Consider the following 27,673-nt stretch of genomic DNA (forward strand, 5'->3'; position numbering starts at 1 on the left):
TCCTTAAACCCACTTCCCCTTTCATTGAACTTCCTTTAATCCTAAAACAATCCTTGGTTCCTGGATCCAACTGTGTGCTTCAGTTTATAAGCAAGATTATAAATGATGATGCGCGATCATTTTCACAGTAACTGTTGGTCGTAAAATTCGGTTTTCTATGTTTTACCTACAGAGTATCTGGAGTCTCAGTGTAAACACTGGTCAAACATGAGCTTTCCCTGTAAACTATCCATGACAACAGTCATAAAAGGTAAGAAAGAACAGTTTACAGACCCTGCAATGCTGTGCAAAAGTCTTGAGCCTGCCCTCATTTCTTCATATTTTGCTGAGAAAGCTGCAGTAATTTGTTTTAAGATATCCAAACAATGACCACCTGCATTCTTTCTCTGAGTATCTTCAGGAATATTTCTCCAGGCTTCTTGAAGGACATTCAAAGCTCTTCTTGTTCTGTTCTCTGTAGGATGATCCCACACTGCTTCGGTAATGGTGAAGGCCAGGCTCTGATGATCCACGACTGATAGAAAAACACAGAGTGGAACACTATCTATGTATGCTTTTACTGCCCCGCAGTGTGTTTGGGGTTTTTATCATCATGAACACTAAACGAGATGTTTTCCAGATGGTGCTGCACGGTGGATCATAATCTGATGATGCTTTTCTGGTTTCTTAATTCCATTAATTCTGATAAGATGGACATAAAAGACACGACAGATAATCCTCAGCCTCTGTAGAAACCTTTTTTAGAACTGCCACATTTGTCCAGTTTCCTCACATTTTTTAAGGCGATGCGGACTTTACCTGGATAAACCAAGTTTTCAGATAATAAATCTCTGAGAATCAGCTTGTTTGGTGCAAAATTAGTATCAAACTACTAAATTGTCTATTATGCATACTTATATACTTATGTTATGTGACTTATATATTCTGAATAATTCATAGGTCAGTGTTAAGTACTTTAACAAACAAACATTTCTGTGAAAATGGTCAGCTACAAGGAGAAAAAGCAGCCGTGTCCCAAAAAACAAAACTGGTTTAATTATTTAAAACATGAGCAGAAAGTTTTGATCCTTGGAAGCAAAATAAAGTGAGATTAGGAGTAACTCAAGACTTTTGCACGGTGCTGTATGTGCAGGTGGAATTAAATGCAATTTCTTATTGTCTGACTGAAATAAAATATTTTTGTTAGTAATTCCCCTGCCAGCTAGCAGGCAGCCACCAAAGTGGCAAAGCGATGCAGAGAGAAAGTGAAGAGGCTCCAAAGCTGTTGCAGCAAAATAAAAGACCAAAATGCTGAATTACCATCACTGACCAACAGTTCCATCACTCCAGAGTTCCAGTGCAGCGTAAATACGAGCAGAAAATCAGGCCCACAGGTTTATGGAGTCTTAGTTGTTCATTCAGTTTTTTAGTTAAAATCATGTAACTCACAACAAAGCACCCAGACACGCATGCTCACAAAGCCCTCCAAACGCTAATTACCTACATGGAGAGATTTATGTGGCAAACAGCATTCATACTGACAAACCTGGCACCCCTGACGACTTCCTGCAGTGTGTGTGTGTGTGTGTGTGTGTGTGTGTGTGTGTGTGTGTGTGTAAGAGAAACAGTGAGGGAGAGGAAAAGGTGTGCAGGTTAAAGACAGTGAGTATGTATTCTTGTGAGTGTGACTGTGTGCGACACGACGAGCTGAGAGAACGTCTGATTAATTAACGCAGAGGAAAAAAGCCTCTCCAGTGACCAGCCGAGCAACGCTAAAAGCTCATAACTTCTTCCTGTACGAGCGCCCGCTGTGTCTGTTTTTCTGTTTCACCAACGCAACTCTGAACGTCCTGAGAGCGTATATTGTTTCCACTGATGTGTGTATCAACCAGCGCGTCAGTATATGTGATGAGCTGCGTAAACATATAAAAGCAGACCTCCAAACAGCATTATGTGTGAGAAACTACAACAACTACCAACCCCCGTCTTCCTTCTCTCACCCCACCTGGTCGCAGCAGATGGCCCCGCCCCTCCCTGAGCCTGGTGGAGGAGGCTTCTTCCTGTTAAAAGGGAGTTTTTCCTTCCCACTGTCACCAAAGCGCTTGCTCACATGGGGTCATATGATTGTTGGGTTTGTCTCTGTATGTGTTATTGTAGAGTCTACCTTACAATATAAAGCACCTTGAGCTGAATGTTGTTTGATTTGTATAAATAACTCTGAATTGGACTGAACAGGCTATTATGTTACAATAATAGAAATTCTGAGAAAGTGTAATATTACTGTATAATTTAGCAGTTTTCATTTCATTTTGACTTTTCGTTTTTAATTCAGTTTTGTTTCCAGAGCAGATTTTCTTGTTTCTGTTTAGTTTTTATTATTTTCAGTCTTAGTTTTAGTCTTTTCCATATGGAGAGAATTTGCCAGAAGCAAAATCTAAGAAAATCAGTCCAGAGCTGTTTGAAAGCAGTGATCTCAGTCAGTAAACGCGTCCATCAAAGCATCAACAGGCAAGTTTTATTTGTTTTTTTAAATAAACTGATAAACAGATATTAATACTAAGTAGATTTCCTCTATAGCTGCATTTTATTTCAGTTCAAAGATCATTTAGTTCAAAGTTTTTATTTTTATTTGAATAAACTATTTTAGTTTGAAATCTAGTTTCAGTTTCCTAATGGACTGCTTGGTTCAGACTGCAGGGCAGGAAATAAACTGCCAACACCTGCACAGCTGCTGAACCTGCAACGTTATAAACAGCGAGCGAGACCACCACACGGGGCTGTATTATTTCTTAATGAAAAGTAATGCTGTGCTGCTCTATTATTAAGTCAGGAGGAACTGTGCTTTCTCTTTGTGAAATCAGAAACAAATGCACTCTAGACGTTTTTTCTTTATGTCTCTTCTTGTCGATATTGCTCTCTACTTATCTTCCAGCCGAGTGCTACAATACCTCCCTCCCTCTCTCTCAGGCTTACTCCTTTCTGGTCTCTCAAGGCTGATTGTTTTCTAATTGGTGTAGTGCCAGGGGTCATGGTTGTTATGGAAACCTGCAAGGGGTACTTGGAAGGGTTGGACCTGGTGCTGGTGGTGGCTGGGTAAGGGTGGGGAGGGGGCACCCACTCAAGAAAACTGAGGGCAGCTCTTATCCGAGGCTTGGTAGTCACTTCAAAAAATGGACTGGGTGTTGGTGTGCCAGTCTTTTTGTGCAGAAACCATCACAGTCTGAGTGCCGACTCACAACTTCCAACATCTGCTGGAGGATCGACGCTTAGCTTTAAGGTAAATTTAACTTAAGCTGTAGGCTGTGGTTTCTAAAGTCAGGGCTAAGGAGGGCACAGTGAATGCATTTTCACCAAGTCTCCTCACAGAGACAGAAACACCTGCATGAGTGTGATCAGCAGCAAAGATACTCTCATTAAACTCTATTTATCTTTGCCAAAGCAATCATAACCTGCTGATTAAAAAAACCGAGGGGTGGCACTACACTGTTTGGATAGATGATGCTGGGAGGCCTGTTAGAAGGACAGTCAATCAGCAGAAACGCCAACGTGAGAAATCCTTCCCTCGGTGGAAAGAGTCCTCTGAAAATGTGTGCAACTGTCACAATAGATTATACGGGCGCATGGATTATTACATTTGAGGCTGTGTTCGTAGACGTGAAGAGAGGATGTGGCTCATTTATTTGAAAACACATTTATGCTAGTGCTTATTATCTTTACCAAATGTGTTGTGTCTGGATGCCTCAGTGTGTGTGTGCATGTGTGTTGGTGTGTCCAATGAGTTTACTAAATGAGTCTGCACTAAACTCTGCCATGCATATGGAATTAAGCTGGAAGTGCCCTTTGGAATTAAAGGTGGTAGGCTACTTGAGAAGCAGACAGCGTGATATATCGCTGTGCTGTGTGGTTAAATAACTGTCCTTCCATAATAGAACTGTTTAACACAAATCCCTGACTAACCAAATAACTAAATATAATCTTAGAATGTAAGGTTCACGCATGAAGCCAGCTATACAAAGAGAAACAAATTCCTATCCATTAGAGCAGGGGTCGGCAACCCCAGGCATGCGTGCCACAGCTGGCACGCGAAGGGTTAACTGATGGCACGACCACAGCTGGACTGGCCACCATCGATGGTGATTTTTCGTTTTTATGGGCCGATGATTTTTTTTCTTTGTAACGGTATAAACAATGGAAGGTGGTGGATTGGCCAGATGCTGGTCGGTGTGTAAAAATAACTCAGTTGTTTGGTGGTGGTTATGGCGGTGCTTCCACAGATTCAGTAACATTGGTAAGTGGTGGAGGCCAGCAGGTGGATGAGGGAAAGGGGAGGCAGGAGGAGTAGAGACCCGAGGCGGCCGCTGGTCCGAGTGTCAGGTGAACTGAACTTCAGGTAAGAAGTTATGACCTGCAGTCTATCTGGGTCAGATATAAACCAAGTTTAGGTGGAGTTTATTTTCGTTGTGCTGACTTTTTACAGTCAGTTGCAATAACTCGTACTGCGTGCTAGCTAGCATGACAGAGTTTCTATGCAGCTGGGTGGGTGCTATGATGTTACTGATAGTGAACTTTATTTTATTCATAAGGTTAGTTAGTAGAGTTTCCAACCGTCCTGTACAAACTGAATCGTCTCGTATTCAGAGAAAATATCACGCGTTTCGTGTTGAGCTGAAAAGGAACCGTTTGTCCCAGACTTCAGCTAGGATGAGAAAGGCACAAAGCTGGATTTATTCTGTCTTTGCTGCACAGCTGCCTCTTCTTCTCTCATTCTCTCCCTCCCTCTCCTGTTGCTATTTCAATCATGAAACTGATCAATGATCAGCTGATCGGCTTTTCTCTGTTGTTTGTTTATCGCTCACTTTGTGCCAGAAAGAGGAAACCAGCGGATGTCGCGCTAAACAACAGCAGCACGTTTAAGCTTGATCAGCTGTTGTTAGAATTTATTTAATATTAATTTCAAGTATCAGCTGATGTTTGCTGGAGCCACAGCTGTAAAGCTGCTGGTCATGATGTCGGTTTGGATATGTGGTGAGAGGGAAACATGAAGATGAAACCAGGAGATGTCCTTACTGAATCATCAGAGCTGTGATGGAGAAACAGGTTTACCTTTTAGGTGACATGAATGAGTTGAAGTTATGAACTGTTTCTGAGAGACAAATAACACCAGGATCCTTTTCTAAGTAGCTGGTAACTGTGCAGCTGGTAACTGTGCAGGGGCGGGTCTAGCAAAGCTTTGCCAGGGGGCCAGGTAGGGCATTAACAGGGAAAGGGGGGCACAAAGAAATACTTTTCTTTCTTATTCTCATTTAAAATGTCTCGCTTTTATTAAATAATTATCTGAATCTTACAACCAACGTTTTTATCTGACGTAAAATGTATGGAAATCATACATATACCAACAAGACAGTACATCACTGTCACATTGCAGAGGCCTTATTGACAGTGTTTGGCTCTACATATCTGTGTGAGCACATTTTCTCTCACATGAGTCCTCAGGTAGCCTCTGAATGCTGGACACTCGGAGACCAGAGATCACATTAATATGTGTATTAACAAACATGCCATATTGGCTCAGTTTACTTTTCTTAATATTGTTGTGAGGAGACCATAAAAAGCATTTGCATTTTCTGTTGTACAGTTCATTTGCTGTTATGGATAACAAGTGTATGTTTTTTTGTTTCAAAATAGCTGATGACTATTCGCTGATAGCTGCCAACATCTGCGAACAAATATAATTCTATAAAGTTGTTCTATATAGTGTGTAACTGTTGATATAGAGCGTTATTACATTTATTGCTAATGCAATCATATGGCACACTGATTTCTGAGGAAATTGTAGATGGCACTCATCATCAGAAAGGTTGCCGACCCCTGCATTTTCTAATTAATCCACATATTGCATACAAATGTAGTAATGTAGATGTAAATGCTTCCTGAAACTGATATGATGTTTAAAGGTTTAAGTTTTCAGTGCAAGATGTAAATTTCAAATGACTTCTGTTTTTTTAACCCTCCCAATACAAAAGTAGAATCCCAGCTACGGTGGCTGCTGTAGGACAAACATGTTTTAGTCAGCCAAGAGCTCAAAAATATCACGTTTTTACTGTACCGTCGTAACGCCCGTGGCCAGCCAGTGTGATTCTACTACTGTTTGGACCCTATCTGCATCCCTATCTGTGGAAGGCTGTGAGTGCACTGTTTACCTCAGCTGTCAATGCTGGGTGAGAAGTGTCCACCTTTATTTAGTCTGGAAGATGCAGTTATGGCAGACTCTGTCTGAGCCTGAGTCAGTAAATCAGAAAAGCTCACTTCTGACCAGAGACTGAGGTGAATCATTGAGGATATGCTGAGCTATCAGTAACCGCTGCTGTTAGCTACTCTTAGCCTCTGTTACCTCTTGTTAGCCACTGTTAGCTGTTGTTAGCAGCTGTTAAGTAGTATTAGTAAACATTCTTTGAAGTGGGTGTAACTGTTGAACACTTAGTGAAGAAACTCTCCTAATATATATAAATGAAATCAGACTGTTTTTCAAAGGAAAGTGTATAAAATTAACTGGCGTAACATTATCTTATAAGTAGCTGTTGTTGTTTAGCTAGCTCTTGTTAGCTGTCCAACAGGAGCTAGCTAAACAACATTAAACATTATTTATTAGCTTTAATAAATGATAGTAACAATGAACATGTTTATGCACGTTTCCATGTGTTAGAGACTTCAGTTCAGGAGATGAGGTACGAGGTGAGGATGAAGTTTATTAAGATGCTAGTGACGCCGTCTCTTTCCTTCCTGTTTGACGAAGTTTATGAGAATGCATTAGAACATAGGTGTCAAACTCTGGCCCGCGGGCCAAATTTGGCCCGCAGCCTAATTATATTTGGCCCGCGAAGCCATACCAAATGACTATTAGAGCTGGCCTACTGGTATTATACAGCTAATATATATATTGTTTAGTATTAAGCTTTGCTTGTTCCATATTCAGTTTTTCAGCAAAACGTGTTCGAGTCCATAAGAAAAGATTCATTCTTAAATCTGGAGGAAGATTTTTTTTTTTCAATAAATATTAACGTTAGCCCGCGACCTTGTTCCAGATTTGAATTTTGGCCCACTGTGTATTTGAGTTTGACACCCCTGCATTAGAAGATGTTATTGCATACTATTCTATGCATATTTTTGATTACAATATCCTTTTGTTTATTAAATAACTTATTATTTAGGACACCTTTAAACTCAAATAATAAAAGAATGATGGGATTATTGCAGAAAAATGTGTGCTCTTCTCTTGTCTCTGTTTTCCAGAACTCTCACAATCTACTGCACGATCAAGCACTAGCTAACAATTGACTGCCCGCTCACTGCTGATGTGGTCTTTCTTGCACACTTCATAGACACCTACAGACATGTAGGCGTCTGTATTTGTTAGGCTTTTTTGGTGTTGGTCTCAGGTATGATGTTATCTATCACTTAAGTTATCATCACCATCCAATATCAGCTGGCACACTACAGATCCTGCTTTGTAATCTGGCTTTTAGAGCCATTTTCAATCAACTTTCTTTCTAACACACACGAATCTGTACCTAACACACACCTAACTCCACGAGCACACGTAGCTGGGTTCAGCTGTGAGCTGCACGGTGTTTCCGTCACTGTGTTGGTCTTTGTGTCGATCTGTGTGTGTGTTTGCATGCATGTGTGTGAAAGAGGTGTTCTTCACTGCTTTGCTGACGTGCTGATGGAGTTCTAAGAGATTTTGTTTATCTCCTATATGCATACAGTGGCTCAGGCCTCCCTTGACTCACAGCAGCACACACACACACACACACACACACACACACACACACACACACACCCCGCTGACACACTAACTTCTTTTTCTAGCACCATCGATTACTGTCAGCCAATACCTGCACTTCCTTCTGTCTGCATCATCAGGTTTCAGGAAGTGATGATAAATGAACAGCACCGTCTGCCAAAACCTGAGGCCATAGATATATAGCTCTAAAGAAATCAAAACATTTTAAGACCCATGCTGCTTTAAATAAGGAAAAAGACGAGAAAACGTTAAATTGGATTTAACAAAATAAGTATTAAAGCCTAAATTCAGAGGTTTTATTGGTTTTACAGATTATATGAGGCAAACCATTTAAAAAGGGCATTTTTATTATTTTGTTATATAAATATAACATTTTATATTTTTGCATAGAATGAGATTTATGAGTGGGAGACTTAAGACAGCAACATATTGTGAAATTTCTTCTTGTAATACATTATCAATACACTACTGGCAAATATCAATATTTTGCCTCCGAACATGGAGGCACTCTAAACTGATTTCCCACCCTGCCAATTAGACTTACCAGAATAGCTACTCTGTGGCTCTCTGTGGTGGCGCTTATCAAATTAATTAGAGTAAAGTAAATGGCAGTTAACCAGCTTCCAGTGAAGAAGAAAAACTCAGAGAGGGGGGAATTTGTGGACTGTTGGGGAAAACAGCTTTGTGAGATACTGTAGATGATTGTCTTTCGGTGTATTATCTGATTCCCGAGCACAGCTTACATGCTTGGTGAGACAGTTTTCTTTTTGTGAATCCTCTTAACAATTAGATTTCTTTTAATAATGTTGAGGGACTCGACACTGTGAATCAAGGTCAAAGAGTCCTGACTCTGCATTTAAAAAGAAAAACCCTCTTAGGCACGAAGTTAAGAATACAGGAAAGGCAGTGTCAGAAAACATCTCCGGGATGCTCGTAGCTGTCCATCAAACAGCTTTACTCCTTTGCAAGGAGACAGGTACAGAAATGAGGTGGATGCACACGTGTGTGGGAGAATATCTGCACTGGCAGATATATTCAGAGGTAAGTGAGCTGTGACTGACATCATAAAGGAAAGAAGTCAGGATTGGGAAACGGAGAGGAACACTGAGCCCTGCTTTCTTATGACACACACACACACACACACACGGATGTTATGTGTACGTCAGCACACAGCCACTCATACTGAAGACTGAAGCACAAACAAGTCAATCTTTTCTTTTTGTCTGTCTCTATCTGTATTGTTTTAAAACTGGCACACACACACACACACACACACACACACACACACACACACACACACACACACACACACAGGCAGATGAATGTGATTCAGTAGAAGAGCAAAGAGAATGGAAACATGAAGATGCTGCTGTACTGCAACACTGACGAGGAACAGGAGGTGGACTACAAGTGACAGCACGCTTTGGTCATGTTCTGTGTATACACGACACCTTTCTGACACACAGGTAACAGTACGCTGTAGCTGTGTGATGGCCCCTGTAACCCACTGATGGGGAACTTTTTTCACAAGCTCCACTGGGAGCCTCCCATGTGCCACACCTGGTGGGACTCTGGTGTATCCACACCTTTCTGAGCTTTCACATGTTCCAGGTATAGAATCTGAACATAACTAATGAATAAGACCATTGTGCTCTCAAAATCCTTTTCGTCTTATCATTACATCCCAACAAGGTCGTAGCTCCTTACCTGTCATTAGCCTGAGGAGGAGCAGGAGGAGACGTAGTTCCAGCTCCCCTTGATTTGTTGACTTTGGCGTAGAGCCTATCCAGAGGGTCATCATCGGGGATGACTCCGGGCTCGTTAGTATGATTTCCGTGCCCTTGAAAGCCGGATGGGCCGAGAGGGGAAGGTGTACGAGCGTGCTGAAACGCTCTGTAGGGAGGCGACTGAGACAGAGGCTGTGGCACCGAGCCCATATCTCGGTCCCTGAAGGATTGTATACGGGCGTAGTTGGGATCTGCGTCATCATCTTCAAAATCGGGATATGCCGAACCGCCGCCGCCGCCCTGCCGCTGATCTTGTAACTCGGGATGCGATGCCTCGATTCTGGAAAGGAAACGCAGGACTAATTATTGCATCTATTGAATGTATTTTGATTAGTGGACTAGCATAGAAAAAATCAAAAGCATAGAGCTCAGATATGACAGGCGTGGAGCATTCAGAGGGGTGGAGACAGACTGATAAAGGTAATTAAAAGAGCTGTTAAAGTGAGCATTCATGTTCTTCAGCATAGACAGACTAACACACCTCCTCTGAGTGCATGCAGTATTTCAGCTATTTCATCCTAATCATCTCATGGATAGAAACCTCCCCACCTCTCTCTCTCTTCTTTCATCCTCTCGAGCTCATGGTCACTCAGGAGGTCTGACTTTTGTCGCTGCAGAGCGGCCTTCGCTTCCTTCTTCTCCTCTTTTTTCTTTCCAAATCTGGACAGAAGCAAACATTGACACAGCATGTGGATCAAAAAGAAAGCCGGAGACAGCACACAGTACAGCTGGTATACAGAGGACGTAGATAAAGGACAAACACTGCATCAGCACCACTCTTAAAAGAATCACAGGGCAGATACAGCCCTCGCGTCTCACATACAAATAAACACACATAGAAAAGTCAACTGAACCAACAACAGCTTCCACGGTGGGTTAGTAAACTAGACACACAGGTGGTTAACTCGATGCCGACGGACGCTGGAGTAAAAGACACGCAGTTAATCCAGATTTGACAGAGGAAGGATACACACGAAGCTCAATAGGAACGCAGTCTATACAAGCTAACATAAATTAAAAGACGGCATACGCGCGACAGACCTAAAGACCCGCTTTAAGTGGCCACATATCAATACTCAAACCACAGCAGTCAATACTGCTTCTGTGTGGTCAGCATCAACAGCGTACTCAGCACTAATGGACACCAGACAATTCATTACCTGGAGGAGATGCAGGCAGACACACACACACAAGACTGGATGTCATAATGAGCATCATTATATCTTCAGACTTTGCCGCCACTGCTGAAAATGAAAAGTGAACTAAAGTGGGAAATGAAAATGTAAGAACTGATTTGGTGACATTGGGGTGATTTTGTGTTTCAGCTGTGAGCTGGAGAAAAATGACCTGAGTCAATATTTTCATGCTTTTGCATTGACGGAGCTCTAAGGCTCATCAAAAGTCTGTAAAGGTGAAAAACACCTTAAAATCTGAGTTAACTTGCAGTTGTTGTTGTCAGGCACTGATCTCCGTTTGTGTTATGGTTTCCAGCTTTTTCACCCAATCAGGTTGTTTGCTCCATTTCAAACTCGTCTTCAAATGGATTCAACATTCTTATTAACATTTAATATCGTCATCATTAATATTATTACCTTTATGTTACCAGGAAGTCCCACTGAGATCAATCTGTCTCACAAGAGAGACTACAAATACAACATAAAGTATAAATCCACAGCACATACACATAAAACTTTAATGGTTTCATGTTTCTTAAAAGAAACATCCTCCGTCTCCATCTAAAGTTTAGATGGTAACTATGAGTCCTGGGACAGAGAAGGGTACAGATGTAGATGCAAAGTCCACCTAGAACGGCTTTATAAAGTAAAATATACGACCATAGAAAATATAAGTGGTCAGTGAATGAAGACTCTTTAGGACTGCAGAGGAAGCATGCATATACAGCAAATCACCAAAATCAATTACAGGCAAACAAGTAAGATTTATTTCTAAAGTACAAACCAGGCCTCGCTTTAAACGTCCTAATAAGATTAGCACTGCGTGCATTGAGAAATCTACACACAGTGACAAAGTACAGCCAGTTTTGGGTCCTGTAGAGGACCTTTAGTTAAAGCACCTTCCACAGCAATGGCAGCTCAGTGTCTTCTTTGGAACGAGCCCGAAGATTAAAACTGTTTTTGTCCCATTTCAGGCACAGATGTTCAATCTCCACCCGCTTGGATGAGGAGCAATAGTGCACCGCTATTTTCAGGTTAGGTTCAAGTCCAGACAGTACCTGGAAACTCCAGGCCTTTCGCTCCTTTCCAGTAATGCTTCCTGTATTTTCCTGGCATCACAATGACGTTTGTGCACAAGTTCAATAATGTAATCAGTCACCTGCCTGCTGTCCTGGGGGTTGGGCTGCTGTTGTCTACATCACTACTGCTTCCCTCGCTGTCGATCTCAACACTGCCATCAGTATTCTTGTCCAATCATCTTCCTGCCTGCCTTCTTTGAGCCAACCAGCCTCCACTTTGCGTAGTTTAAATCTGTGCTCTCTGTTACTCTCCCTTTCAGACTCTCATTCATGCAACCCACCTCCACCCATCTGCACCTCACAGACACATCAGTCAGAGCTCCACCCAGGCCTCAGTCTTCATCTTCACCACCATCATCTAGACTTCGGTTGGTCCTTCGATTCTGCCGTGTTGGTCTAACCACCAAACTCTTAATTTCTCCATCTCAGTAAATTCAGCTCTTCCAAGTGATCTCTCCTTCTCAAATCAAATCAAATCAAATCACTTTTATTGTCACATCACATGTGCAGGCACACTGGCACAGCACATGCGAGTGAAATTCTTGTGTGTGAGCCCCACAAGCAACAGAGATGTGCAAACACAACAACACAAACGAGCAAAATACAAGAATGGCCAACCTGAAACTAATAAATATATGTACAATATATAATAGTGTATGCATTTCTGGATGTGTATACTAAATATTTTCCTACGTGTGTGTGTGTGTGTGTGTGTGTGTGTGTGTGTGTGTGTGTGTATACACATTTTTACAAATTAAATAGTAAAAAAAAAAAAAAAAAAAAAAAAATAATAATAATAATAATAATAAATATATAAAATATACAGAGTTGAATATGTGCAAAACAAGTGGCATTTATATACAGTGTGGAGTGCATAATGTTAAAGTTCCAGTAGTGAAGGTGAGGTGTCTATGACGTGTTCAGCAGTCTGATGGCCTGGTGGAAAAAGCTGTCTCTCAGTCTGCTGGTACGGGACCGGATGCTGCAGAACCTCCTTCCTGATGGAAGCAGTCTGAACAGTTTATGGCTGGGGGGACTGGAGTCCTTGATGATCCTCCCCGCTTTCCTCAGGCACCGCTTCCTGTAGATGTCTTGGAGGGAGGGAAGCTCACCTCCAATTATCCGTTCAGAGCACCGCACTACTCGCTGGAGAGCTTTGCAGTTGTAGGCGGTGCTGTTGCCATACCAGGTGGTGATGCATCCAGTGAGGATGCTCTCAATGGCACAGCGATAGAAGGTCCTGAGGATGCGGGGGCTCATGCCGAATCTTTTCAGTCTCCTGAGAAAGAAGAGGCGCTGCTGCGCCTTCTTCACTGTTTTGTTTGTGTGTACTGACCACGTAAGATCCTCAGCCAGATGTACGCCAAGGAACCGGAAGCTGCTCACTCTCTCCACAGCAGCGCCGTTGATGGTGATGGGGGTGTGTACTTCTCTGCACCTCCGGAAGTCCACTATCAACTCCTTTGTCTTTGCGACGTTGAGGGTGAGATGGTTGTCTTGACACCAGTGGGTCAGGGCGCTGACCTCCTCCCTGTAAGCCGTCTCATCACCGTTGGTGATAAGACACACCACTGTAGTGTCGTCCGCAAACTTCACAATGATGTTGGAGCTGTTAGTGGCCGTGCAGTCGTAGGTGTAGAGTGAGTACAGGAGAGGGCTCAGTACACACCCCTGTGGAGCACCAGTGTTCAGTGTGATGGGGGATGAGGTGATGCTGCCCAGTCTGACCACCTGGCGTCTGTCAGACAGGAAGCTAAGGATCCAGCTGCAGAGGGAGCTGCTCAGTCCTAGATCCTGCAGTTTCCTGTCCAGCTTCGAGGGAACGATGGTATTGAATGCTGAGCTGTAATCTACAAACAGCATCCTCACATACGTGTCTCTCTTCTCCAGGTGTGACAGGGCAGTGTGTAGTGTCAGGGCTATGGCATCATCAGTGGACCTGTTGTGGCGGTATGCAAACTGTAGAGGGTCCAGTGAGTCGGGTAGTGCAGAGCAGATGAAGTCCCTGACCAGCTTCTCGAAGCATTTGCTTACGATGGGGGTCAGGGCTACAGGTCGCCAGTCGTTCAATGAGGAGATGGTGGAGGATTTGGGTACAGGGACGATGGTGGCCATTTTGAAGCAGGCTGGGACTACAGACAGAGAGAGGGAAAGGTTGAAGATGTGCGTGAACACTCCAGCCAGCTGAGCCGCGCATGACCTGAGGACGCGGCCGGGAATCCCGTCCGGACCAGTAGCTTTGCGTGCGTTCACCTTCCTGAACCTTCTTGAACTTCTGCTTGTCGTGCCGTTAGCATGTAAACTTCTGCTCAGCACACTGGAAGACGTTTTCACCGGAGACGGCTCGAGGCTATTATGCGCTACAGAAAGAGCTTCCAACATAGCAATGCTGCCACCACTGTGTGTGACTGTAGGGATGGTATTAATGAGGTGCTGCTCAGTGTCTGGTTTCCTCCAGTTAGATCCCTCTTGGCAAACTCCATGGCGGCCAGTCATGTGACTTATGGAAAATGGGGGCCGACCACAAAGGTTTGAGCGGTGAAGTGCTGCCACACAGAAACTTTGGGTCTCATTCATAGTGACTCCTGTTGGCTCACCGATGTCCTGAAAACTCAGTCGGTGGCTCCAAACTTGATTACGTGTATCCGTCTTTAGAGGAGTCTGCGTCCTCTCAGCAACCTTATTTTAACTCTGATTTACAAAAGATTTAAAAGTCATTGTTGGACAATGAAAATAAAAATAATACATAACGAGTATAGAATGAAGCTGTGCACTGTAATTAGCCAGGCACACACTTCCTCAAAGAGCAACCAAACAAAATGTTCTCTTTTCCATGATCCAGTTTGAAATTCCACAGAGAATTAGCATCTCTGCAAACATCTCCATCTTTAGGGTAATTAAGAAGACTTGTACTGTACAAATCTGTTTAGCAGCATTAGCACTGCAGCGTTACATGTACGTTACAAAACCTGCGCACATTTTCATTAGTTTAGAAACAAAATATCTCTATACTCCCCTTTTTCTCTCTTCTCGTTCCCCTCACCCTAAAGCTTCTGCAGTTTTTGACTCCCCCTCCTTCAGCCTGGTTCTGCCAGAGGTCACTTCCTGTTAAAAGAGAGCATTCCTCTCCACTGTTGTCAAGCTGTTGCTCAAAAGAGATCATCTGATTGTGCCTCACAAGATAAACCACCTGGAGGAGATGTTGGTGTAAACTGATGCTGTATAAATAAAATTAATTGAAAATCGTAACCAAGTATGATGTTTCCGTACTAAACCATTTAGAGGTGTTTACCGTACTCCCAGCTCGATGGAGGAGAAGGTAGCTCATTAAACTTTACAACCAGCTGCTGTACAGTCGGGAGGACATGGAGAATTAAACCAGTATTAAATACTTAATACCTCCAACACACAAACCATGACCTTATAACAGCCTTTATGTTTAATTTATCAAGTGAAGTTATTGATATATGATCGTGCCACTATACCTGCTTATGGTTTATTTCAAACAACAGTCACAGTTTCTCTAAAGTGCGACTGTTTTGTTGTTTCAGCGCGTGCATATCACTGCTTCTGCAATAAAAGAAGGTATATTGTGAGCACAGAGGTAATAGGTTTCTTTGAAGTGCCTCATGTAGACTGGGGAAAAGCCTATTTACCACCCACAGAGGTGGACGCGATGGGCAATGAAGGGCACCAATCATCTGTGTGAATTAACAGCACGTGTGTGCGTTTGCCTCACAGCGGACGAGCCTTGCTCTAATTACCGCTGCCTATAGAGGCTTACCCTTTCCTTCAACTCCTTCTCGTACCCTTCCTCACAGCTCTTTTATGTCCACTCCTTCTGACCGTCTCCTCAGCGCACGCTTTCCTCCCATTAATCTTATTTCTCTTTCGTTTCATCCGCAGCGTACCTTGCTTTCACCCCGTCACCTCAGCCTCTCCTTTGACGTTTTGCTCCTTCCCTTTGCTATCAAGCACTTCTCTCTTCAGCTAATCTGTCTCCTCTCTTCTATGCTTCTCCTCACCCCTGCGTCCTCTCCAGTGTCGGCTTCTCATACTAACAGAAAGAATAGATGATAAAGTGAACACAACATATATTTTAACAACAGAACCCTTCTCTGAAAATTAAAGAACACATTTAGCACCGAGATTATCGCCATGTCTTGCTAATTTGAAGCATACACGCACACCTTCATACACCAACTTACTTTCTGCACAATGCTCAGTCTTTTGCACGACCCACTGTCATTGTTGCATTGTTGCACTGTTGTGTCTGCACCGTCTGGTGTTACACGGTCGTTGTTTTTTTTGCAGTTTTTGCACATTTGCACTTTATGCAGTCCTGTGTCACACGTAGCACCGTGGTCATGGAGGAATGTCTTGTTTCACTGCGTACTGTACTGTTTCCAAAGTTTACTCAGAACGCTGCTGGAAAATGAATAAACCAACATCTAAAAGGTCGGAGTTCAGAAGGCAGAAACGTGTTGGTGATGGGGGAAGTCAGACGGGAATGCCCTAAACTGGTTGAAGCTGACAGAAAGGCTTTACAAACTTGGAAAACCAATCTCAAGAACACAAATGTGTGGCTACAGTGGACAGCTAAAAATTGGACCGCTGAAGACTGGAAATATGTTGTCTGGTCTGTTGGATTATCAATTTCTGCTTAAGGACACAGATGGTACAGTCAGAAATTGGCAACAGCGCCACGAATCCTGGTGGTGTTCCCTACACCATGGCATAATGGTGCATGGAGTGCTTCCTTGGCACGCTTTGGGCCCAGCAGTATCACTCCGCAGCGGTGCAGCTGACAACGGGCAAGTCTTTATGACCACAAATTATCTTCTTCTTGGAGGTGTTAATGATATAGAAAAGAAGATGTGCATCTGAAATGCACGTTTCCGTGTGAAATCACGATGCCATGGATTATTTTATATCTCAGCATCATGTTAATGTGGTCTTCTGTTGGCAGGCGTAGTTTTGACGCCACACACAACAATCCTTCATTTGCCCATTTTTGCTTTTCTTCTCTGACTGGAAATAGACAAGCAACCACATCCAGTTATCGACGATTTCCATACGCTTTGCAGCAAAATGAAAGAACAGCTGAAGAAGAAGAAAGAGATTCAAAGAAAACGGACACACACAGCTTAATTAAGCCCACTCTCCCATCCTGCAACACACAGTTGAACAAAGATTCATTCTTAGTAAAGTCCTATCTCCTGCCACTACCTTCTGCCTGAGCACGTAGGGTTTCTGAATCAACACTCCTGCAGAGTGTATTTGTCGTGCACGCGCACACACGGTAAGAAAAGTTAACTAACACATAAATAAACTGGAGACAAACTGGCATGCTTTGATTTTGTCCCTCTAAACGCCGCTTTGTTGAACAATGGGTAAAAATAAAACTTGTTTCATTTTTGTTTCTTTCAATCTTTCGTTCAACAACCCGTCGACGTCTCTCCTTTCATCTTCTCCTTTGTTAAACGCCTTTTGTCCAACGAAGATAATCAGTTAAATCACAAACCACTGCCTGCATGTAATCACTGTGCACAGACGTAGAAAGGTCTCACAGGTGAGACTACACTTTTCCAGTTTTTCTTCTTCATGCGCTTCATTTATTTGATACTTAAAAACACATTTGGATCATTTTTCTATTTGATGAATTGAAACCACGTAAAAGTGGATTTAAAATGTAAAATCAAACAGACACACACACACACACACACACACACACACACACACACACACACACACACACACACACACAGTTGTTCAGTTCTAAAGTGTGTTAAGTGTAAAAGGCAGGATTAATTAACTTTATTAGAAAAATCATCACAGCAAAAGCAGCAGAAATTCTTTATAGCAAAATGTTATTTTTCTAGAATTGACATCAACTCATCCAATGCAGTATAAAGCAATGACGGTGGCACGGAGTTCACTTCCACCGTTTTTGATCTCAGGAATTATCACAACAACTAGAATTGGTTATTTTTTGTTACGTTTTGGACGTTTTATGTGACGAGCACGTCGGTCCCTGGGACGGAGTTAATCATTTAAAAAGCAAATGAGCTGCTGTGAATCCTATAGATGTTTATTTGTAACAATTAATGTATGATTAATCGAGCTGATGGTTTTAATTGTGTTGTTTTGTTGTTTATGAGCCTTTTTTTGTCTTTCATGGATGAAAGTTTTTTTTATTTTCATAAAAAGTTCGTCAGACCCGAGGAAGAGTAGCTACTGATACTGCATGAGCTAATGGGGGTCCTAATAAACTAAACTAAACTAAACTAAACTAAACTAAACTAAACTAAACTAAACTAAACACACAGCCTGATGAGATTTTAAAATGTACAAGTTCTGATGATATCGCCTGAGAAACATTGTTTCACAAGAAATGTCAGAGTAAGATTAGCAGCTGATTAACAGCCAGTTAGGACGAATAAATCACCTCTTGTTGTGTCATTAGTGGGAACAGAACGATAGCTCATGAATATTCAGGAAGTAACACCTCAGTCTGTATGGAAAGTGTATGGCTCCTCATTTACATGTGAGAAAGTTTGCTCTACAGCCGGTTTTCCTAAAGCTCCCGTCTGTGTAGGGAAAAGCCTAAAAGTCTGACCAAGACGGGAACTGCATCTTTGGGAATATGTGCGTACTTACGGTCTGCTTATTACAGTAAACGGCCCCGTCTCACTTTAATCCCAAGCTTCATTAAAAAAGAGAGACGCCCACAGTGGGTAGAGTACACAGACAGTAAAACACTGTGGCAACACCGTCGATGTTTCAAAAACTTTACGGCACATGTCATCACGGCAGATGGCGAGAAAGACTGTTCGCGCTTGACTGCGGTGTCATTTCGGTCTTACTTTTAGTTTAATTTGTCGAAGACAGGTGGTGGTTACTCTATATAAGTGATACGCGTGTTTATGTTAGACGTGGATTTTCAACTTCTGCTTCTCCGTGTGAGCTCTTCACACAAATCTGGTGTGTTAGTTTGATTTTTCTGCTTAAACAGAAACGACCAGTGAAGACTTCCTGACTGTAAACACAGAACCACCGAGAGAGAAAAGATAGCAGGTGGAAGACTTTTATCTTGCTGTTACAGTCCACACCAGTTACACCAGTTACAGCAAAGCAGCCCCAGACTATCGCGCCACCACCACCATGTTTGACCATTGCTATGATGTTCAGTCAGTTTTCTGCCATACGTAACAGGACTCAAACCTTCCACAAAGTTCAGCCTCTATGTCCTCAGTCTTGGGAATCATCCAGATGTTTTTTGGCAGATGTGGTTCTCAGCAGTGGTTCTCTCCTTGGAATTTCTTATTGTTGAATCATGAACTCCTTAACTGAGCCAAATGAGGCCTGCACTTCTTTAGATGTTGTTGTTGGTGGCATGTGACCTCCTGGATGAGTAGCTGAAGAGCTCTCAGAGTCATTTTGGTGGGCCGGTTGCTGCTGAGAAGGTTCACCGTGGTTCCAGATTTCCTTCACGTGTGGATAACGGCTCTCACCGTGTTTCATTGAAGTCACAAAGCCTTAGAAATGTCTCTGCAACCCTTTCAGACCGACAGAGGTCAGTGACTTTGTGTCACAGCTGTTTCTTTAGATTGCGGCTGCTTTTAGAGATCTTTTAGTCTCCTTCACTGATCGGGGTGTGGGTAGTGAAATTAAACTCAGCTTTCCAAAAAAATTTGGTTAATTTGTTTTTTCATGATTGAACTCAGTTGTTACAATATTCAGATTTTAGTAGAAGGAAGCAAACGGTACCAGCCGTTATGTTGACTTTACATCCAGCAAACATGTTATTCAGCAAAAACACTCGTAACAATGTACAATCCACACACATTAACATGCACACAGATGTGGAGTGCCGAGTCTTCAGGCGGCTGTTACACACCTGCGCTTCCCGATAAACCCACTGACAACCGAGAAAAATCAGGCCAAACATCTGTGACTCTCACTTCATCTATTCTTTCCTTTCTCTCTCCCTCCCTCCCTCTACCACTCCTAGGACACGCCTTCCTTTCCTATCATTGGAAAATAGATCCATGAGGGAATGGGTGATTGACAAGTGCGATACAATAACAAGCACGCACGCACATACACATACACGCTCTGATGACTGACAGGCATGACATCAGTCAGTGACACCCCAATGACTTCCTGTCAAGACGTTTGATTGGCAGAGTCCTTCCCCTGCTTCAAGCATGTGCTCTCTAATCATGAAACAATGAAATTCAGCGTCTGGTCAGAAGCCTGTTTTTTCCCCTGCTTGGGGAATTTGGAGTCGTCTTCCATGCACAAAATTTTCGAGTGCCTTGAAATCTCATTTCTACTGCACGCGTCTATCTTCATGTACAGTTGGAAGCAAATTAAAACCTGCGGCCACTAAGACTGTTGTCAATGCCCCTGTGCAAGCTGCAAGCCAAAATGCAAGAATCTAAGATGCATGCATTCGAGTTTAATGCAAAATAAAAGTTGCAACTGAGTCTAAATGTGGAATTGAATGAATTGAAAAGTCGTCTAAAGACAACTGCAGCAACCAAAGCAATCATGAGGTGGTTCAATTTCAACCATCTGTAACCCCCGACAACCAGTCACTAAAAAGATGGGGAATACGCAATTTTCCCTGACAACCACTGGTTACCAGGGGTTACTGACTGGTTTTTAGGTCTGCATGAATTGAACTTGGCATCAGATTTTGCAGAAACTGCCAGCAACCTCTAGGAGCCATTTGCAAACCTTTACCGAACCCTGATCCTGCCCATTCTACTTTACGGTGCGGAGACGTGGACAATGCTCAAACACGACCTGAGCAAGCTCGAAGTTTTCCAAATGCGTTGCCTTAGATGCGTTCTCGCCGTTTCCCTTCGCGACCGTCATTCGAATCACACCATCCTCACCAGCTGCGGCAGCCAACTGACGATCGGCAACCTAATCCAGCGCCGCCGACTCTGTTGGTTTGGCCACATTTGTCGAATGGACCCGAGCCGCTACCCCCATGGCCTACTCTGGTTGACCCGCCCCACCGATTGGAGGGTGCATCGAAATGCACCAAAGAAGACATGGATGAGACAAATCCAGGATGATTTGAAGGCCCTTCGACTTGACCTCGAGCAGGCAAGAACCATCGCCTTAGATCGAAAAGCGTGGAAGATAATCGTTGGTCAAGCAAGAGAACCTGCGGCACCTACAGCAGCGTACTGGTTGCGCGGCAGACCACCGCCGCTGGTCGCCCGCTAAGGACAAGAAGAAGAGAAGAAGAAGATGGCTGAGGGTTAACTGAGAAAGAAGCTGGCCTGACTCAAGCAACCTGAATATACATTTATAAATGACATTTGCTGGACTTGTGCTAAGATCGGGAGTGAAATACGGCCTCCATCAAACTGCCAACATGTCATTTCTTCACAGCCTATTTAAGTGCTGCAACTGTACAGCAGCAACTCTTACAGGCAGCTTAATTCAAACACAGCAGAGCTCCACCAATCAGAAAATCTCCAGCAAATGATGGGGACTGCAGCATCAAAGTAAGTCCATTTTCTGCCATCAACCTTTTCATCTAAGCACCACACACACACATTCAAAAGCACACAGGCATACAGTATGCACAGACTCGGGCTAATAGGCCTAGCATGAAGCTCAACCATTACACAGCCCACAATGGAGCTAGTCAGTCCTAATGGGCCCCACCGTTGAGATGGGCTAATAGTCCCAGCGATGGAGCACTTTAGGTCTAACAGAGATGCAGCATTATGACCAGCTGGAAATAGCGCAGAGAGCGGGAGAGGAGCCACGAGGAAAAAATGGGACAATATGGGGGACGTCTAATTACTGGTATCAGTGAGAGGTAAAAAAATGGGCTAAAGGCTCAAAGCTCTTTAAGTATACATGTGCCATTCATGTGAAACCTTTTCAATAATTATAAATGATAGTCAGCAAACACACACATGCACACACACACGTGGTGCTTCATATAGGCAGACCCATTATATATCAGATATTCCAATAAACATAGTTTAAATTTGAAAATGAACAGCGTGCACACACACACATCAATAACCACATGAATATGATGCAGTGACAGCAGCAGCGCCCGCTTACATTTTGTTCTGGTGGACCTCGTCCTCTCCCAGTCACACCTGATAGATCGCCATATTTTCATTTGTACAGACTGTCTCTCTCCCTTCCTCTTTCACAGCCGGTCGCACACACGCAGACGACGGACCAGCTCAACAACCGTACTTTCCACTCGTGTAAATTATGTGCAGAGCACAGAGTTATGGCTGCGTGTACACACTATATTTCTGTACACATAAAGCACAATAACACGACGCTAAAAGGTCTGAGCAAGAAAGACAAAAGACGCACAACTTTACAGAAAAACAAATGCATCCACACACACTCTCTGGAAGATTCACAGTAACCATGTGCCAACTATATGACAACCATCTGACTGTGTGACCAATCGTGTTTTATCAGCACATGAATATTCATGACGGTGGGCCGGTTACCACGGTGCACGCACACACACACACACACACACACACACACACACACACGACTGGCATATCTGATTGGCAAGTGGCAACGGTTCAGATGACGGAGCCAGCTGTCCACTTTAAAGGGCATTTGAAGCAAACATTTAGAGTTGGACGTTATCGCCGGGGTTAACGATGAGAATGAGACATACAGTAATTACGTTACTGCAGGTACTTGCAACGCTGAACCCTCCCTTCATCCAACTTAACAATTCAAATCACAAAATCCAGTAAAGTAAGCGTCTTCAGAGGCAGTGCACGATCAGCGAGGTAACGCAGCGGTTGAATTGAAGTTTCAAACGTGCGAACCGTCTATAACAAACATGCACACTTACTACTGTACAACCAGAGAGCTGCAGTAAGGCAGAGTATCCCATACTGCCTCTCCTCCAGACCATTAGGGCCAATCAAAGGTGCCCTTAGATGAATATGACAAATCAGCAGCTCGCCCCAGATTGAACTGTACTGAATAGCACCAATTTGCCTTCTCAGTCTACCACCATTACATGCAATCAAATGCAGATAGAGAGCGGGAGCTGGAGAGAGCAGACGGAGAGGGAAAAATTGGAATGATGCAAAGATTAGCGGGGTGGGAATGGAGAGAGGGGGTGGGGGTGGTCGCTGCAAAAGATGGCAAGGAAGAGGAGAAGGAGAGAAAGGTTGAGATTATCACTGGGATCTAATCAAGACCTTCTTACAGTGATGAGCGAGGAGGTGTAGGGGACAGGTCTAAAAATATCCTCGGGTGTATTATATGGTTTTAAAGCACTTGTGGCGAGATGCGATGGGAGAGCCGGGGGTTAGATGAAAGGATGGATGGAGAGGAGGCTCGCTTAGATTAAACTGGAGATGTTCTCGGGTGTGCGGCGTAGGCTGTCCAAACCGTAATCAAACAGAGTGGCAGACAAGAGGAAGAGAGGTGGGTGAACACAAGCAGAAGGTATCGCTGTAACCGTCGCTGAACTCTGAGGCGCTTAAAACAAAGACAAACGCGATGGAGCGAAAGAGGTGGAAAAACCACATCCTTCAGTCTGTGATGTGTGATGGAGGTGTGCCCACAAAAACCAGCAACAGAAGGAAAGAGAAGAAGGAGGTACATTCTGTCATCGTTTAACTATTTATATAAACATGATTTATGACTGCGTTACTTAGCTCTGTTTGCAGTGTGTATTTTATATGAAGTCATCAAATACTAGTACATGTACCATATTTTTCGGACCATAAGGCGCACTGGATTATGAGGCACATTAAACGCCTTATAATGTTTTATAATTTTTGCTATGTAACTTTGCACTGTCCACTTTCTGCTGTAACAAAACAAATTTCCCACGTGTGGGACAAATAAAGGTTATCTTATCTTATATGAATGACTAACCTCATATTATCTCAGTTGTTCTCCTGACTGAAGTTTGGTCCGTTTACAGCATCCTGCCATGTGATTGCATTTGTCTCTAACCATCAGGAACCCTCAAGTTAACTTTTATCGAAAAAAGTTAGCGTTCATCCTCCAGCTTCACTGTGTTTATGCTATGCTAACATAGCTGTGTCGCTAGCAATCACGTAGCACATCATTATATACCAGCTAGCCCAACTTCAGTAACCCTACAAACGTCACTGCTGTTTAGTTTTCTGTCTTCATTTATGTTTGAAGTGATAGCAGAGCTGTACGTTTGAATTTTCCAGAAATCTCTCAGTCAGAACATGCTATATCATGCTTAGCTAACTAGCGAGCTAACTTCCTGCTAACTTCTAACTCTGTTAAATTTAATAAATTCTGTTTTCATGGATGCCTGGATGTTAAACTTAATTGTTACACCTGGTAAAGCAGCAACACTGATCATTTTATTACAGATGAAAGAATTTAGACAGTTTTTAACTCTCAGTGATGCTGCAGTGTTCGTTTGACTTTGGGACCTGAAGTAACGGAGTTTAGGACCCAGTCGGTATGTTGTTGTTGTTGGACCTCCACTGCTGATTTCAGACAAAAGTGATGATGATCAAACGTTTTGTCATTAATGACATCAGCAGTTATTTTGATAACATGTTTAAACAACATCCTTCATCTCAAGTCCAAAGCTAAGATTCACCAGGCTTCTAGATACATGCAGTGCTGTGCAAAAGTCTTGATCCTCTCCTCATTTCTTTACGTTTGCTTCAGACGAGGTACACTGTGCTCTAGTTTTCTTTGTTAGGTGGTCTACAGTTTCCAGACTTTCTGAGGGTCTTTCAGAGTTTACTTTGCTTTCATCGGTTTCAGTCGTTGTACCTGAACATTTTCGGAGGAATGTTGTTTTTGGGTGTTTCTTTGTTAAGCCACTTAACACTGATCTGTGAATCATTCAAGCATGAAAAGGCACCTGAGGGAGAAACCTGTGTTGTTTCTGCATGAAACAGAGAACCAGTCTTAAACTGGATCGTTGGCCACTTTGTTACTAGCAGCCTGTTGCAAAAACAGATTGTTTGTTCCCATTAAGAGTGGGCAAGATAGCATCAAAACTAATATTTCGATCAAATATTTCAAAGACATTTGCAGCAATTATATTTGTGACAATATAATAAAATGCTGCAGCTTACAGGGAGCAGCATTGATTTATTTCTGCAAACAAATGCTGTTTAGATTTTTTTTAAAGTACCATCAGATTTAGATTCTTGCATCTGGAAAGGATGTGATTGGAAACAGCTTCATTTTTCAGCATGACAGTGATTCCAAACACGCTGCCAGTGCAGTAAACAACACACAAACAACAAAAACCGTCACGGATTGGCCTTCCCACAGCCCGGACCTCTACGCTATTAATCTACCGTGGGATCATCTCGACAGGAAACTGAACAAGCGGCAGAAACGCTGAAAGAAAAGCTCTGAACGTCCTTCAGGAAGCCTGGAGAACTATTCCTGAAGACGAGCTCAGGCTATGATGAAGATCAGTTCACACACACAAAGAAAAGGACCCTTTTTCTCACTTTCTGCGCACACACACTTCCTGTTATCTGATCTTGGACTGCAGCTTTATTCACAATCCTCAAATATCGCAATATTTAATTTGTCTGAAAACTCAACAACAAAGTCCCTCCAGAGAACAGAGAAATACCAGAGTGAATCACAGACCTTCAGTTTTACTACTGACAAACACAGCTGACAATAAAACGCACGCAAAGCTGATTAAGGTCAACTTTTCATCAAACTCAGAGCTGCTCATCTCTGCTCAGTTATCAGGAACTTAGTTCTGTGTTACAAGGTCTCTTTGTGTTTTGAGGGCTGGAGGATGGCGGCATTAACGTATGCACAGCTCAGCTCAACTAAGGATAAACGGAGGAGGCAGACAGGTAGCTCCTGTAAAGGTAAACCACACAGGACACAGCGCTCCGTTAGTCATCCTCACACTCGGTCACACTTAGCGAAGAATAAAAAACATCTGACATAATTATTAACAGGCTTAGATTAGCCGTTTACACAGTCCACTGAATAACAAAGATAGAATTTTAACACAATAAAACGGGCTCTATCTCCACATCATAAAGGTTTATTTCCTAATGATTAAATGGTGCAAGAATGGGAGAAACAAAGCCGGCTGAAGGGAGATCGGGGGAAAGGTGAAAGAACTTTCAAAGAAAAAGAATTAAACCTATTCGATTACACAAAATTAGTGCATATTAGTCCAACTGCCTAATATTACACTTTAAATAACATGCAATTTGGAGATACAATCATTGTGATAAAATGGGACTTTGAAATCTGGAAGTGCTTTTCTGTGTCCCAGTTCACACAGACTGCTTTTGTGAGTGTATTTTGAAAGGCTGCGGCTCTATTTTGCAGATCAAATTGCACGTTGCTGTTTATCTGAAGATCTGTATCTGTGTAATAGTCATGTGAAATCCCACTTCAGAACCACAGTGGGGAAAAACACTGATAGTAGGCAGCAGTGAAGGTGGAAAGTATAGTAAATTGTTCATTGAAACACTTTGCCTCATTCATGCTACGTATGTTATAGTCACGCTGAGAGGTGCAGTCTTAATCATACAAAATAGTTCTGAGTGAAAATTTCAGGCCTCTTAAGGAAAATGTGGGCACCGGTCTCAGAGCGGTCTTTGTGCCCTGCAGCACGTGACAGCGATTCACGAAGGCACAAAAAAAGAGCTCAGTGTTCATGTTTTGTCCGACACGGTACGAACGCAGGTGGGATGTAAACATATTTGATGATGCACGTCGGGTTTTCTGACAAGAAACAAAGAAAAGGTGACGGCCTAGTGAACTCTGCTCCTTGCAATGATACAAAAGCTGACCTGATCCTGTGCAGCTGGTGGTTCGTGGGCTCTGAGAGGACAGAGAACATCCAGCAGCAGCAGAAAAGTTCAGGACTGCTTATCGGTGACGAAAAAGTGATCAGCAAACAGTAAAAAAACGCTGATATCTAAAAGTGCAAATGAGAAAGACACAAATTCCACTCTCGTCTCAGCAAACACACTAAACTTCACTGAGTGAGGCTCAGCAAAGCGGAGCAGACTGCCAGACCAGCACCACCATGTTTCCACTGAAGTCTGGATGGTGTGAATAATGTGAAACTGAAGCTGGTGACACGTTAAAACAAATACGTTGGTCTAATAAACGCTTTGATGTTGGTTTTGGAAATCACCGCTCTGTGAGAAATGATTTCAAAGCTTTGATATGTGCCGTGTGGTCGGCCGTGGGGACAGCAGGGTTTCTGGCTTTTATAACGTCTGTTTAAACTGAATCTTTAGTCTGCTGTGGTGCATCTCTGCTCAAAGTTTGTATTTTATTACAAAGACACAATAAAGTGAAGCTAATGCTAGCACTCGTTTTAAAATCCCTCACCTCAGCAGACCGAAGCCGATTTTCTTGCTCTTCTTTTCCGTCTCCTCGGGCTCCTCGGTCTTCTTCTTCTCCTTCTCTTTCCCCTTCACCTTGCTCTTTTCTTTCTTCTTTGTTTTTGCCTTCTTTTTCTTCTCTTTTTTGCCTTTTTCTTCAGCCTGGTCACCAACTCCCTGCCGAGAGGAACTACTCGCAGGTGTGTCCCGACCTGAACTGGGCTCGGTACCATCATCTGGAGGGGAAAAAGAGAAGAACGATATAAGGAGGATGAAACAAAGTAGCAAAAACAACTACTTTGGATTTAATTCAATAAAACATAAACATCTGAATCATCAACCTGACCTGAAGGATTGCTGTGCAGGAGAGACCACCAAAGGCAGCTTTAAGTACGATGACTGCAGGTGATGTCTGTGAAATGTTGTTTATTGATAATAAACTACACAAAAAAACAACGCACTGTTCTGGGGGTGTGACCCGACC

The 27,673-nt window shown here is 42.9% G+C and overlaps 1 protein-coding gene across 4 annotated transcripts in view; it reads right to left on the reverse strand.

The window, feature by feature from the left end:
* Window positions 1-27,673, reverse strand: part of LOC101471429 (partitioning defective 3 homolog B) — a 231,506-nt gene that overhangs the window by 72,772 nt on the left and 131,061 nt on the right. For all 4 annotated transcript variants that reach the window (XM_014409193.4, XM_076875376.1, XM_014409192.4 and 1 more), the window contains 3 exons: window positions 27,197-27,425; window positions 10,120-10,230; window positions 9,491-9,850 (listed from right to left, as the gene is read on the reverse strand). In XM_014409193.4, coding sequence (XP_014264679.2) covers window positions 9,491-9,850; window positions 10,120-10,230; window positions 27,197-27,425 — 700 coding nt within the window. The remainder of the gene's footprint in view (window positions 1-9,490; window positions 9,851-10,119; window positions 10,231-27,196; window positions 27,426-27,673) is intronic.

The sequence above is a fragment of the Maylandia zebra genome, linkage group LG16 (genome assembly GCF_041146795.1).
Source record: "Maylandia zebra isolate NMK-2024a linkage group LG16, Mzebra_GT3a, whole genome shotgun sequence".
NCBI lineage: Eukaryota > Metazoa > Chordata > Actinopteri > Cichliformes > Cichlidae > Maylandia > Maylandia zebra.